The 13066-nt window shown below is 37.5% G+C and overlaps 1 protein-coding gene across 1 annotated transcript in view; it reads left to right on the forward strand.

Annotated features, from left to right (window-relative positions):
• tenm4 (teneurin transmembrane protein 4) overlaps positions 1–13066 on the forward strand; it is a 245415-nt gene that overhangs the window by 115508 nt on the left and 116841 nt on the right. The window contains exons 5-7 of the mRNA XM_016283213.1: positions 6080–6326; positions 11298–11396; positions 12678–12913. Of these exons, the coding sequence (XP_016138699.1) occupies positions 6080–6326; positions 11298–11396; positions 12678–12913 (582 nt within the window). The remainder of the gene's footprint in view (positions 1–6079; positions 6327–11297; positions 11397–12677; positions 12914–13066) is intronic.

The following is a 13066-nucleotide window of genomic DNA, read 5'->3' on the forward strand; positions in this document are numbered from 1 at the left end:
ATCTATCTATCTATCTATCTATCTATCTATCTATCTATCTATCTATCTATCTATCTATCTATCTATCTATCTATCTATCTATCTATCTATCTATCTATCTATCTATCTGTCTGTCTGTCTGTCTGTCTGTCTGTCATTCTACCTGCCGTTCTAGCTATCATTCTGTCCATCTGCCTGTCACCATTAAGTTAAGTTTAATATATATATATATATATTAATTTTAATATATATTAACTTAATTGTCTTTCACTTTCTTGACAGGAATTGTATGTATCCATTGTGGTACATGGATACAGAGGTTTTATTTTGTAATTATGAAACTCTAAAAATATGTTTGTATGATCACATTTCTTATCAATTATTCATAAACAAATCAATTCTGCTCCAGGGTATGATGTTTTAGTGTCACTCGTTGGTTAACAAACACTGCTGACTGGAGCAACCCAATTTTCCTTGGAGATTGACTTCAGACAACTTTAATGGGCTTTTGACGCCTGTAAATATTGAGCTTGAGAGAAATTGAGCTTGAGCTTCTGAAATATGTCTGGACTGTGATCAGTTGCTAAACAGAGTCAAACACATCAAGAACATCTTCACAGATCAAATTAGCTTTTTAACATGTTTTAGTAAAGTTCTTGCACCTCTTTTGAGTACATCCCTCCCCCATTTAAAACATGCTGCTAATCTACATAAATATGCCATGGGATTTCCACAGAGAACTGCTTGTCTCCCTTTGTAATTGCTATTTTATTCATTTGCTGTCTTGTAATCATAAAGCAATTTTACAGCCAGCAAAGTGTCATCTAGAATAATTAGGTGTCTATTATATTCTTTATCTCAAGAGAGGGTGAATCTCACAAAAAAACATGCCCAAGATATTTTTTATAAAAGATAAAATGCATATTTTGTTTGCTTTTGTACTCAATCATGAATAATTCTGGATGATTCTCACTAGATTCTCATTACAGCCATACAGAATAAAAGAAAGAATGAAAGAATATTAAAAAGTCTTAAAACAGGCTTCATTTTCTGTAAAATGTTGTCCTCAGAAGTGTGTAAAAATGGTGAAATATGATGAGTAAAACAATACTCTGCTTCTTTTTTGGAGACCATTTGAGACCTAAGAACTTTTCCTGATTTGTCTGTTCTTTAATGGCAAAACAAACTTCTTTGCTGGCAAACAGAATTGTGCAAACTAGATCGATCAAAGACTTTCCACTCTTACAGGTCCTTCTGGACTGCGCTGAATTGTTCCTGCTGAATCATTGCTTCTCCTCTTATTATGCTCATTGTCTCAAGGACTCGAATGAGCCTTACCTTCTGTGCTTTTCAATGGAAATAAAGCTCCAACCCTTCAATGCTGCATCAGCACTTCTGTTTACTGGCTGCTGTTTAGGGAATAAAAACCTTGCGTTAAGACAAACTTGTTCAGAAAACACAACACAAGAGTTTAGACGGTTAGTGAAGTGTTTAGAAATGGGGTGATACATTGCCTAACCTTGTTGTAAGTCCATAACTATTTGTAGCATTCATAACATTTATAATGGGGTTTTATGCTGTTGTTGTTGTTACCTGAGGGGCTGTACTTCTATAATTTATTTTCCCTGGCAAAAATTTTGTTTTGAGTTCAATGCTACATTCTTAAGAGCCACAGTTTTTATATTCATTGGGAAATCAACCTGTGAATTACTTTTTGCATACTGAATTTTAAATTGCAATAGGAGAGAAAAAAATTAAAGCATAACAAAATACAAATTCATACAGTCAAACAAGCCAGTTAATCAAGTCCTGTTGACATTAACCTTCTTTGGATGTCATCACTTTCATAGTAGTAATGTGCCCGCATGTTGCGTACCTTTATAGTGCAGGGGAAATGGTTTAACTCTCTTCCAGCTCTCCTTCTGTTTTGATCCGGTTTCATCAGGGCCATCATCAGCTTGGCTCAGAGACGCAACAGAGCTCTGAGTAATTGGTAGCGTAGGATTGTGGGAATGCGGCTTGGTACGGGCCCATCTGTCACTGGCTCTGACAAATGATCCGGCCCTGTGCCCAAAATGAAAGGAATAAAAAAAGTAACGGGGTCCCTGTCAGTGACGCATCCCATAATGATCTTCAGTAGAAATGTGCACTCACCACATGGTGCAAAGCACTCATTTAGTCATATGAGCGATGTGAGAACTAGCATTCTTTCACCCCGGTGACATGTCTCCAACGGAGAACATACTGTGTTGCTTGGTGTGAAACTGCGGTAAGACCTTCGAAGCATGCAACTTTTTGCAGTATTCAAAAGTAAGGAATGATTCAGGGATGTTATTCCTTGAAGCTCTACGCCGTGCATTGTTGTCCATGTTTCGACTATAGAAGTTAGAAAAGTTAGTGGTTATGAAGGTCAGTTTAGTCAAGCAACCATAAAAGCATTTATTGAGGTTTATTGGTTTTGATAAAGATGTGTATACTTACACATATCCAAGGTGGATAGGTCAGGGTGTTCGACTAGTTGTCCAAAACCTGATGATTTACTAGTTTATTAATATGTTTAATATTTGTGGTGGCAGTAATTTAGAAAGAATGCATTTACAGATACAATTTCTCCAGATTGTGCTGACAGTTTCTAAGTTCCGTCTCCGTCTTCATTTCCTTAAAAGCACTGCAGCTACAGCCATCAACACTCTGCTTTTGTAACAAAAGACAATTACTGTCGGACTTCAGATATCCCACTGTGAAGGATGTCCTCATTATTATGCATAATCCTTGTTTGTTTTTCTTGTGAAGACTATGGTTTTTGCAATAAAAGTATGTCTGGACTATTTGTTTGTTTAATATCTGTCAGTTAGCCTACTAAAAGGCTGTTGCATATAGTATATTTACATATTTGGTAGACACCAATTTTTTTTGCATTTTTCATATACCAAGATTGTGGAATTATTTTCTCAGAAGTGTGTTTTGGACTTTGTACTATCTGCATTTTGGTAAGCATTTAAAAAAAAAAAACCCAAAGATAAACTTCGTTGTAAATAATCGCATTTTTTAAGCCGTGGGAACGGAGCGAGTCCCATGGAGGAGCTCCGGAAGGATAAAAGGAGGAGTGACGACAGTGTTGGACGAGAGAGGACCAGGCCTGGATTTTATTTTGTGTTTTGTGTGGGTTTATTGGTTTTGATAAAGATGTGTATACTTACACATATCCAAGGTGGATAGGTCAGGGTGTTCGACTAGTTGTCCAAAACCTGATGATTGACTAGTTTATTAATATGTTTAATATTTGTGTTGGCAGTAATTTAGAAAAAATGCATTTACAGATACAATTTCTCCATATTGTGCTGACAGTTTCTAAGAAGTTCCGTCTCCGTCTTCATTTCCTTAAAAGCACTGCAGCTACAGCCATCAACACTCTGCTTTTGTAACAAAAGACAATTACTGTCGGACTTCAGATATCCCACTGTGAAGGATGTCCTCATTATTATGCATAATCCTTGTTTGTTTTTCTTGTGAAGACTATGGTTTTTGCAATAAAAGTATGTCTGGACTATTTGTTTGTTTAATATCTGTCAGTTAGCCTACTAAAAGGCTGTTGCATATAGTATATTTACATATTTGGTAGACACCAATTTTTTTAGCATTTTTCATATACCAAGATTGTGGAATTATTTTCTCAGAAGTGTGTTTTGGACTTTGTACTATCTGCATTTTGGTAAGCATTTAAAAAAAAAAAACCCAAAGATAAACTTCGTTGTAAATAATCGCATTTTTTAAGCCGTGGGAACGGAGCGAGTCCCATGGAGGAGCTCCGGAAGGATAAAAGGAGGAGTGACGACAGTGTTGGACGAGAGAGGACCATTGCATATAGTATATTTACATATTTGGTAGACACCAATTTTTTTTGCATTTTTCATATACCAAGATTGTGGAATTATTTTCTCAGAAGTGTGTTTTGGACTTTGTACTATCTGCATTTTGGTAAGCATTTAAAAAAAAAAAAACCCAAAGATAAACTTCGTTGTAAATAATCGCATTTTTTAAGCCGTGGGAACGGAGCGAGTCCCATGGAGGAGCTCCGGAAGGATAAAAGGAGGAGTGACGACAGTGTTGGACGAGAGAGGACCAGGCCTGGATTTTATTTTGTGTTTTGTGTGTGGCAGTAGTCCGCGAGGTCATTTTGTGTTTGTTTATTTTATTAAAGTCTTTAAATGTTCGCCGGTTCCCTCCTCTTTCTTCCCGTGACTACGAACTGTTACAATCTTTAACGCATTAGTGATATGTTCTTAACTAATGAAAGTTGCTCATAAATGTAAATAAAACATCTTTAGCATGTTAGCTTTAGCGAGTGAAGGTAAAGTTGTTTATAAATGTAAATAAAACATCTTTAGGGCATTAGCCTCACCTTTAGCACCAGCCTAAGCTCTCAGTAAAGAGAGTGTTGTCGTCAGGTGTAAAATGAAACTGCTTTGTACTTGTTAAGTAAGGGTTCTTAGCGCAATGAGGCGCTAGTTTATTGATTGATGAATGGTTTAGCGGATATGGAAATGAATGGCTTTGGAGCACACAAGGACACAAGGGTCTTTATCTGCGTCTGGATTGCCACAATCTGATGCTCACAATCTCATGTCTGATAGCCCCCATCTCCCATGATGCAAAGTGGCTTTAGGAGACAAACGCTTTGTCGGAAGCTGAAGCTGTCTTGTCGGGTCCATCCGCACAAACTGCAGTTGATCATGGCGTGAATTTCAAACAGGTTGACAAGGGTAATTCAGTCTACTTGATAATGACAGATTGTCAACAGCGTATTTTGCCTGATGAGTGTTTGTGAGATTCCAGCTGTTAGTAGAAGCCGAAGCACTATTTGGATGTGACACAGAATAGTAAGTAGTGTATGCTAAGTGTCTCTTTTTAAGACATCGTCTTATCTTTAACTTTTCTTTGACAAGGGTCTAGTTATACTTGTTACCCAAGTAACCTTCTCTCTTTAATTCTAATACCAGAGACGTAATCACATTTATCAACTAATTTACACATTAACCACATAATTTCCCCATGTTGTCATTGAACAGAGTTGACCTTTTCCGTGTTCATTTATGCATTTATCAGATGCATTTGTCCAAAGCAATTAGCTATTCCATTAGCATTACCATTAATGGTATTTGTTAGAATGATATACAAATAAAATAACTGTAAATTGCTGTCTGTGTTGCATGTCCCTTGCCTCAATATCTAATTCACACTATGTAGATTACTTGTTTAGCCAATTCTAAATATGGATGGGGCTTTTTGGCAACAAATGCATTTGTAATCAGAAGATGTGTCAGACGTATTAACACAGTACATTAGGCTGTATTTATACAGACTTTTCTTAGTGTAATTTAATTAAGTATTTATGTAAAACAGTATACCAGAATTAAAAAAAATATATATGCTCTGGTCAATCTTGAGCTTGTTGATTATAACTTTATAATGAGACAGTTAAAAAATAGAATCTAAAAGGATGGAAATAAAAAGCCAAAGTTAACTTACGTGAGGTGTCAATTTAAAGTTATTATTATACTTTTTTTATAGTGTTTTGACATTTTTATATTATTATACTGATTTCGGATATTTTATTTAACAGGATGGGATGTTTCGTAGTAAGACAACCCAATTCATATCACTGAACTTCACCGAATGCTTATTGATGTTTGTTCTGTTGTTTCCTGCCAAATTGATGTCACTTCCTGGAGGATGCTGTCATTAAGCAACTAGCTTTTGTTAGTTAAAGGGATTGGGATTGGGATTGGAAGACTGGTCACAAAGTGATATTGGTGATCATTTTTTGCTGTGTTGCTCGAGCAGCCGCTAGCAGAAAATCCCTGCTGTATTCTGCCATTACCGGCATTTTCTTGTGCACCCCTGGAGGACAATTTTGGTACTGCTGCCTAAGCAGTTAACTATACCATTTCCAATAAAACGTTGGATAATGAAAATTGACTTGTTTACTTGTGCAGTATCAGAAATACATTAGAGACAAATGTCTGTACAGCACATGCTAATGAACACTGCAGTAGTTTCATTTATTTAGTTGCTGATAAGGCTGTTTCTGTCGTTTCAGAGGGCTCGTTCCAGAACCACTCTAGATTGCGGACGCCACCGCTGCCCCTGTCGCACTCCCACTCTCCTAGTCAGCATCACTCCGCCTCCATTGGCTCTCTGAGCCGCAGCAACTACACCCAGCGCAGTAACCCAAGCCCGGCGCCCACCGATAGCTCGGCTCCCAATGAGGGTCCTACAAGTGCCCAGGACTCAGGCAGTGCCCAGGACAACTGGCTTCTCAACAGCAACGTTCCTCTAGAGACCAGGTACGTTTGGTGCTATGATGTTCTCGTGGTAAAATGGCTAATGAAATAGTCAAACAGAATTGAGTGACTCTAAATTAGACATTTATAATGCATACGGCATGCATATGCTTGCTGCATGAAGCGTTTAATGCTGTTTGTATCTGCCTAAAAGATCAACTAAACTCTTAATGAGTCTTTGTGTAGCCTTTTAGCTCTATTTGACGCACAATATAGTTTAATGGGTCTTTCCTGTTATGCAGTACCTTTTGATGTCTCAGACTTTAGATGTTTCAGACAACTTTTCAGAACTTTCAGAACTTAGCCTCTTTTTTTTTTACTTTACACACAAATACACTAATTGCACACACAAAATGCAAAATGCCTCATAATCCTTTGCAAAATGAAGCACTGCATTCAAAACATCACAAACACATCTCAAAAGCAAACATTTGCAAATACCTTTGCCATGAGATTAATTCCTATTAGATTTGTGTGTGACATAGAGAATTGTGTGTTGTGTTTTGCAAAAAGTGTTTTATGAAATTGAAAACTGAGTCAAAGGCTGAGAATTAGTGTATGGTTTTGCAGATTTGGTGTGTGGTTCTGGTGTTTGAGTGTCAGGTTTCAGAAATTGTGTGACAAGTAAAGATTTTGTGTGTGCGCAGTTGAAAAAAAACTGTAAATACATTGAACATGTGCTGTAAGTTAATTAAATATATCTGTAAAACAATATACCAGACTTTCAAAAGGCTCTGGTCTAAATGCAGAAATGGTCTTAATAAATAGTCAATGTAACCTAATAGAATGGAAATAAAGAGCCAAAGTTAACCAGTTAGCTTACTTGAGGTGTCGGCTTGAAGTAATTATTTTAAAAAAATTTTAAATATGGTTCTACGCATTTCTAATATTTTATATAATAGGATACATTTTTTATATATTATTTAATAGGTTTCCCACCAAAAATTGTTTCACCTCCTGACATTGATGTTATTAAGCAACAGACTTTTGTTAAAGGGATTTTACGAAAGACTAGCAGGGTGGAAAGCAATAGTGGAAATATTAATTGACAATTAAAACAATATTTTCAATTAAAAAGTGTTTTGTTTGAAACATTCTAATTAACTAGATCAGGGAAATTAATTAATTATAAATTCATTAACATCATGAATTTATATTAATTAATTAATTGAAAATTTGTAAATAGCCAGTTTTTAATTTCTAGCTTTATTTCCCCATGTTTATCTAGAATGGAAATAAAGAGCCAAAGTTAACCAGTTAGCTTACTTGAGGTGTCGGCTTGAAGTAATTATTTAAATTTTTTTTAAATATGGTTCTACGCATTTCTAATATTTTATATAATAGGATACATTTTTTATATATTATTTAATAGGTTTCCCACCAAAAATTGTTTCACCTCCTGACATTGATGTTATTAAGCAACAGACTTTTGTTAAAGGGATTTTACGAAAGACTAGCAGGGTGGAAAGCAATAGTGGAAATATTAATTGACAATTAAAACAATATTTTCAATTAAAAAGTGTTTTGTTTGAAACATTCTAATTAACTAGATCAGGGAAATTAATTAATTATAAATTCATTAACATCATGAATTTATATTAATTAATTAATTGAAAATTTGTAAATAGCCAGTTTTTAATTTCTAGCTTTATTTCCCCATGTTTATGTATTAATAAAAATGCAGTATGATTGGACATGAAATGTGCTGATAGGAATGACCTTAAAAAAACTGTTTAGCTGAATTGAGAATTAAATGAATTCCTGCATCAGGCCAGAATGCATTTAAAACATGACTAAATATGCAACAAGAGAAAAGCATTTACTTTTTTTTCTGGGCTTTCCGGACAGTGTTGCTGATCTAATATCTCAAGCCCAAATGCATCAGATGGGTGAATTCTCTCAAGGTTCTGAAGGGGGCTTTGCTACAAACTCAGCTCCTTATTTATCTCCCATCAGCCCTTGCTCTGTTTGCTTCTATCTGAGGCACCTGTGTGGAGGAGATCAGTTAAGAACCTCTCAGATGTCTGTTTGCATTGCACAGGCTGCTCCTCATGCATGGCGGAGGCAAATCAGGGCTGTCAGACAAGCCTGAAGAGAAATTATACATACTGATACTCAGATTACCTTCACCTCCTGCGCTGCTCAACCCAGCCAACCCAAATGGCTCATATATATTACAGCTGCTGTGAAAGTTTCAGGCTTTTCGAACTTTGTGCTAAGAGCATCTGTATAACACAGGTCTCGAATCTCAAAACTGCAATGATTTACTGTTGGGATTGCAGAGTTAAAGTACAATTTTTTTTTTTCATTTTTTTGTGGAGCCTCTTACCTAGTTTTATACGACAGGTGAATCAAGAAAACTGTCCAAAAAAAATAAATAAAACACAATTGTCTGGTTGTTATGTCATTACAAAATCAAAAATGCTGGGGAAAAAAAGTGACTTACTAAAATGAATAAATATAATTATTTATAAATATAATTTTTTCAGCATTTTTATGGTTACATAATTAACATTATTATAAATTTACGAAATACTATTTTGTAAAGTATATATTTTTTTGTACTACTGTATGTATGAATGCTGAATTTGATTTAAAAAGAAAGCAACATTGTCTGCACAGGATTGTTTTCATTATACTTTATTACCGTAATTAGTGATATTTTCTCGATACTTTTCCTGAATGATCCTAAACTGAGCTTTATTTGTGTTCATACTTCACAGAATATAGATTTTTTTTCAATAATTTTGTAGTAAAATACAATAACCCAGACCTTTTGCTTCATTTGAATAGGTGTAATAGAGAGCATGAGGAAATGATGGAGGCGGTAGGATAAAAAAAAAAAAAACATTGCAGGCCAAACTTAAACCCACATCACTGACATGGACCCTTATCTTCACATAGACCCTCATAACCACTGTTCCAAATCAAAATGAATGTATCCTAACATTTATGTTGTTTAATAATAAGCATAAGAACTAAGGCACTTGCTCGGAAACTCAATGTTTCTTTGTCATCTTGATGCGTTTGTGACCAGCATGGGTGTGAACGGTCCACTCAACAGGAAAATTAATGTTAATTTGAATTTGCGGAGGGACAGTTAGCAACATAATGACTGATTAAACATCATGGATTTCCCCAAACTTTAATCTGGACCAGGTATTCCCATGGGAGAGGGAAACAGATGGTCACGCCAGCCGATCTGCAGCAAGAGAAGAGTGGCGGAAACCGAGTAAATCAGTGACATCACACACCACCCTCCACATCTCCCTCCTATCTAAAAAAAGAGCGATCAATTATCTGAATCCCTCTGATGAAATTGGAACCATTAGCAATATCCACAAGGGCAGTGAAAGATGACCTGTCATTTAGGCTTTAGCTAATGGCTTTGTAATGGTTCCATCTCACGACTTTTGTACAGCGGGCTGGAATGGGTTGGATGAGTCCCTGGATATGTAGGCTTACCGAGCCCTTCCATTGGACGAGAGCCAGGCAGTGCCATTGTTTTATTGGCTGCTTTTATGTATTATTTTCTGACTCCTCCAAACCGGCCTCTGGGCCCTTCTCATCTTCGTTTAAAACTTTAATTTGCCTCCCAATGCCTGAGCAAACCAACAAATGTACATAAGCCGGCCAAAGACAATCAGCCGAGCAGGCAGGCAGTCTGGAACAGCTCTGAAGAAAAGAAAACAAACATTTTCTCTTGTTGAATTGAAGGTGTTGCGCCTGCCCAATGCATGTTGACGGTTCATTTCTCCATTGCATTATCTCAGTCTCCCCTTATGGAACAGCCGTCTCAGGGGGCACGGAGCTACAGCAGACATGCTTCACTGAATGCACACTGAGTTCCTCTCTGAATGTTAATAAAACTCTGCTTTATGAAACCATTTATTATTTAAAAACTGCAAAAAAAATCACATCTTAAAGCAGGATTTAAAGTAACCACTTGAGAATTCTGTCAGTGTAATGTGTGATTCTTTCCGAAAAGTGTTGTGTCAGCCCCTTAAACACAAAGAACGTGAAGAAGTGAATGGAAAAGTAATGCTTTGTTTTCTTCTAACCACAATTATAAAGGAGCCAGAATACTCTAATGTTTATCAGAGAAGAACAGGACGCTTGCAGAGAGGGGCATGGGTCGTACAACACAAGGTACATGTGTGGTAAAAGAGCATGAGCGCTCTCGGGTGGGGCGTGCCGGGTTTCACGGGGATAAAACCCCCCACACAGCACTTTAGTTCCATAAGGATGTCTCTGTTTGCCCACTTCCACCGAAATAGTGCTGGTGCCGAGCTGTGGGACCTGCGGACTTCTTTCAGAACCGACCCACATTTCAACTGACTTGAGAGACGAGCGTTTTCATAACTAGCTATGTTATTTAAACCACAGTGCATCACATTCTTGAACCTTTCCAAAACAATTGAACTTTTAAAACGTTTTCCCACATGCTGGGAGAGATGCCTTTGTGCTGTTATACAAAACATCAGCACCCCTACAACTAGATTAGAGGTTGGGAACGAACTGTTGTTTAATTAAATACTCATTGCAATGGGTGTTTCCAATATAAACAGCTTTGTAAAAGATAATGGTAAATATCTACTTTTGCTTGATCTAGTTTTGTTTAACATCAGTCTTGCCAGACTGAGGAGTTGTTTTTAAAAAATATTATTTGATGTCAAGATTCTCCCGCTGTCTGTTCTCTGATGTTGTCGGTTAATAGCTAAATAACAGTAGGTTTAGATTAGGTTTTGTTTTTGTTCTTTGCTCCTGAACACTGCTTTTACTCCAGTTGGGCTCCGGATCCGGCACCAGCACCCTGTCATTGGAAATCGGGGTTTGCTTGTCCTTGTCGGCCTCTCCACTCTGTCCGTTTACAGAATTTTGCTGGGTGATCATTTTTGTGTTTGCACATCTGTCTCCCTCTTGCATGCATGTCTCACTCTCGTTCCATCTGTCCATCTCTCCACCTGTGTGTAGAAACATAGCAAAGCAGACATTCCTAGAGACTTTACAGGACAACTTTATAGAGATGGACATACTGGCCACAACTCGCCGCGACGGTGCTTACACTGATGGGTATGTTGCATGATCTGACCGCAGCTGCCGGAATCTGCTTTGCCATGCTGCATAGTGGTACCTGTGCACACTTGTTTTACATTACATAGATTCTGTTACAAATGTCACTAACATGTTTCATCACTTACTGTATGAATTGCATGCTTTTTTTAACAGAAATTATTTCTGAACACAAACTAACACCTTTTCTAATTAACCCTGAATGCATTGGCATTCTTCTCAAAGGAACTGTTCATAAGTCCTTCAGTGTACACTACAAGACTGAACCCTGTTACCTTGAAATCATACAGATTTGAGACAGCACGAGAATGGGTAAATGACAACACAATTATTATTTTTGGGTTAACTATTCTTTTATCAGAGCTACGGCAGGCGCAATTCTTAGTGAGTCACCTGATAGTGTTTTTTTTTCTTTCTTTATGCCACATTTGTGACATTTAAGGTACAAACCTAATGCTAGTAATCAGGAAAAGGCTTTTTTTAAGTTATTTTATTGGGACAGGACAATTAAGGAGAGATGGGAAGAGCTAGGATGGGATCAGGAGATAATGAGACAAGAATCGAACTCTGGAGCACTGCCCATGAGGCTTTGGCTCCGACAGAAATGGACAATTTACTATTTCATTTTTATTTGCATTGCTAACTACAATCCCGAAACCAATTTACAAACCTGGTACAAATTTTGGCACACAGCAATGTGCCAACATGACAAACTTCTGTCTTGTAGTGTGCACTAGGCTTAAGAGTTTTTGCAAGTCTGTTGCTCTGTTTTCTTGTACCTCATTTGCCTAACGTGGTTTGTTTCTGAGTTTCCCCTCTTCTGGTCAGTACAGCTTGACAGTGCTTTCAAAGTCAATGTCTTCACCATAGATTACGCCATCCACAGTGAATAAGTCTTGATAATGTACATCCTGCACATGCTAATGTCCCACAGCTTCTTGACACACGCATCCTTTAGGTGAATTAGAAGTCACTACGAGGGCTTGTATTAACAAGAATCCACTGTGGTCACTCGCGCTCTAAATTAAATTTGATATTGATTCAGAATTCCGATATAATGCACACCACGGGGCACAGTCTGTCTTGCTGCCAGTGCTCAGATGTGACTATGGCAACAGCTTGGAAAAGTGCTTAGCGACAGCAGTACTGACCGGTGCGGGGAATCAAGCCTACACACTCTACAGATACTGTTTACCATGATGAGAAAACACTTACCACACAGTGCTCTCTAATGTCCCATTTTTGTGAACATAAGCAATAGCATTTTCTGCATCTCTGCAGACACTTTCTGTTCAAGCCTGGCGGGACTTCGCCCTTGTACTGCACGACTTCACCTGGCTACCCTTTGACATCCAGCACTGTCTACTCTCCTCCTCCCCGGCCCCTGCCGCGGAACACCTTCTCACGGCCTGCCTTTAGCCTGAAGAAACCCTATAAGCACTGCAACTGGAAATGTGCCGCCCTCAGTGCCATCCTCATCTCCATCACCCTGGTGTTCTTGTTGGCTTACTTTATTGGTAAGTTACCCCTCTACGTTCCCATCCACCCTTAAAATTGCATCAAAGGTGTGACAGATATCAGAAATGACATATGTGTTTGTTTTTGGTTCTTAAAAGAAAGACTTGAAGGTGGTTTGCAGCTCTTAGTTGATTTATGATTGTTTAGCTGAT

The sequence above is a fragment of the Sinocyclocheilus grahami genome, unplaced genomic scaffold (assembly GCF_001515645.1).
Source record: "Sinocyclocheilus grahami isolate Dianchi unplaced genomic scaffold, SAMN03320097.WGS_v1.1 scaffold171.1, whole genome shotgun sequence".
Taxonomy (NCBI): domain Eukaryota; kingdom Metazoa; phylum Chordata; class Actinopteri; order Cypriniformes; family Cyprinidae; genus Sinocyclocheilus; species Sinocyclocheilus grahami.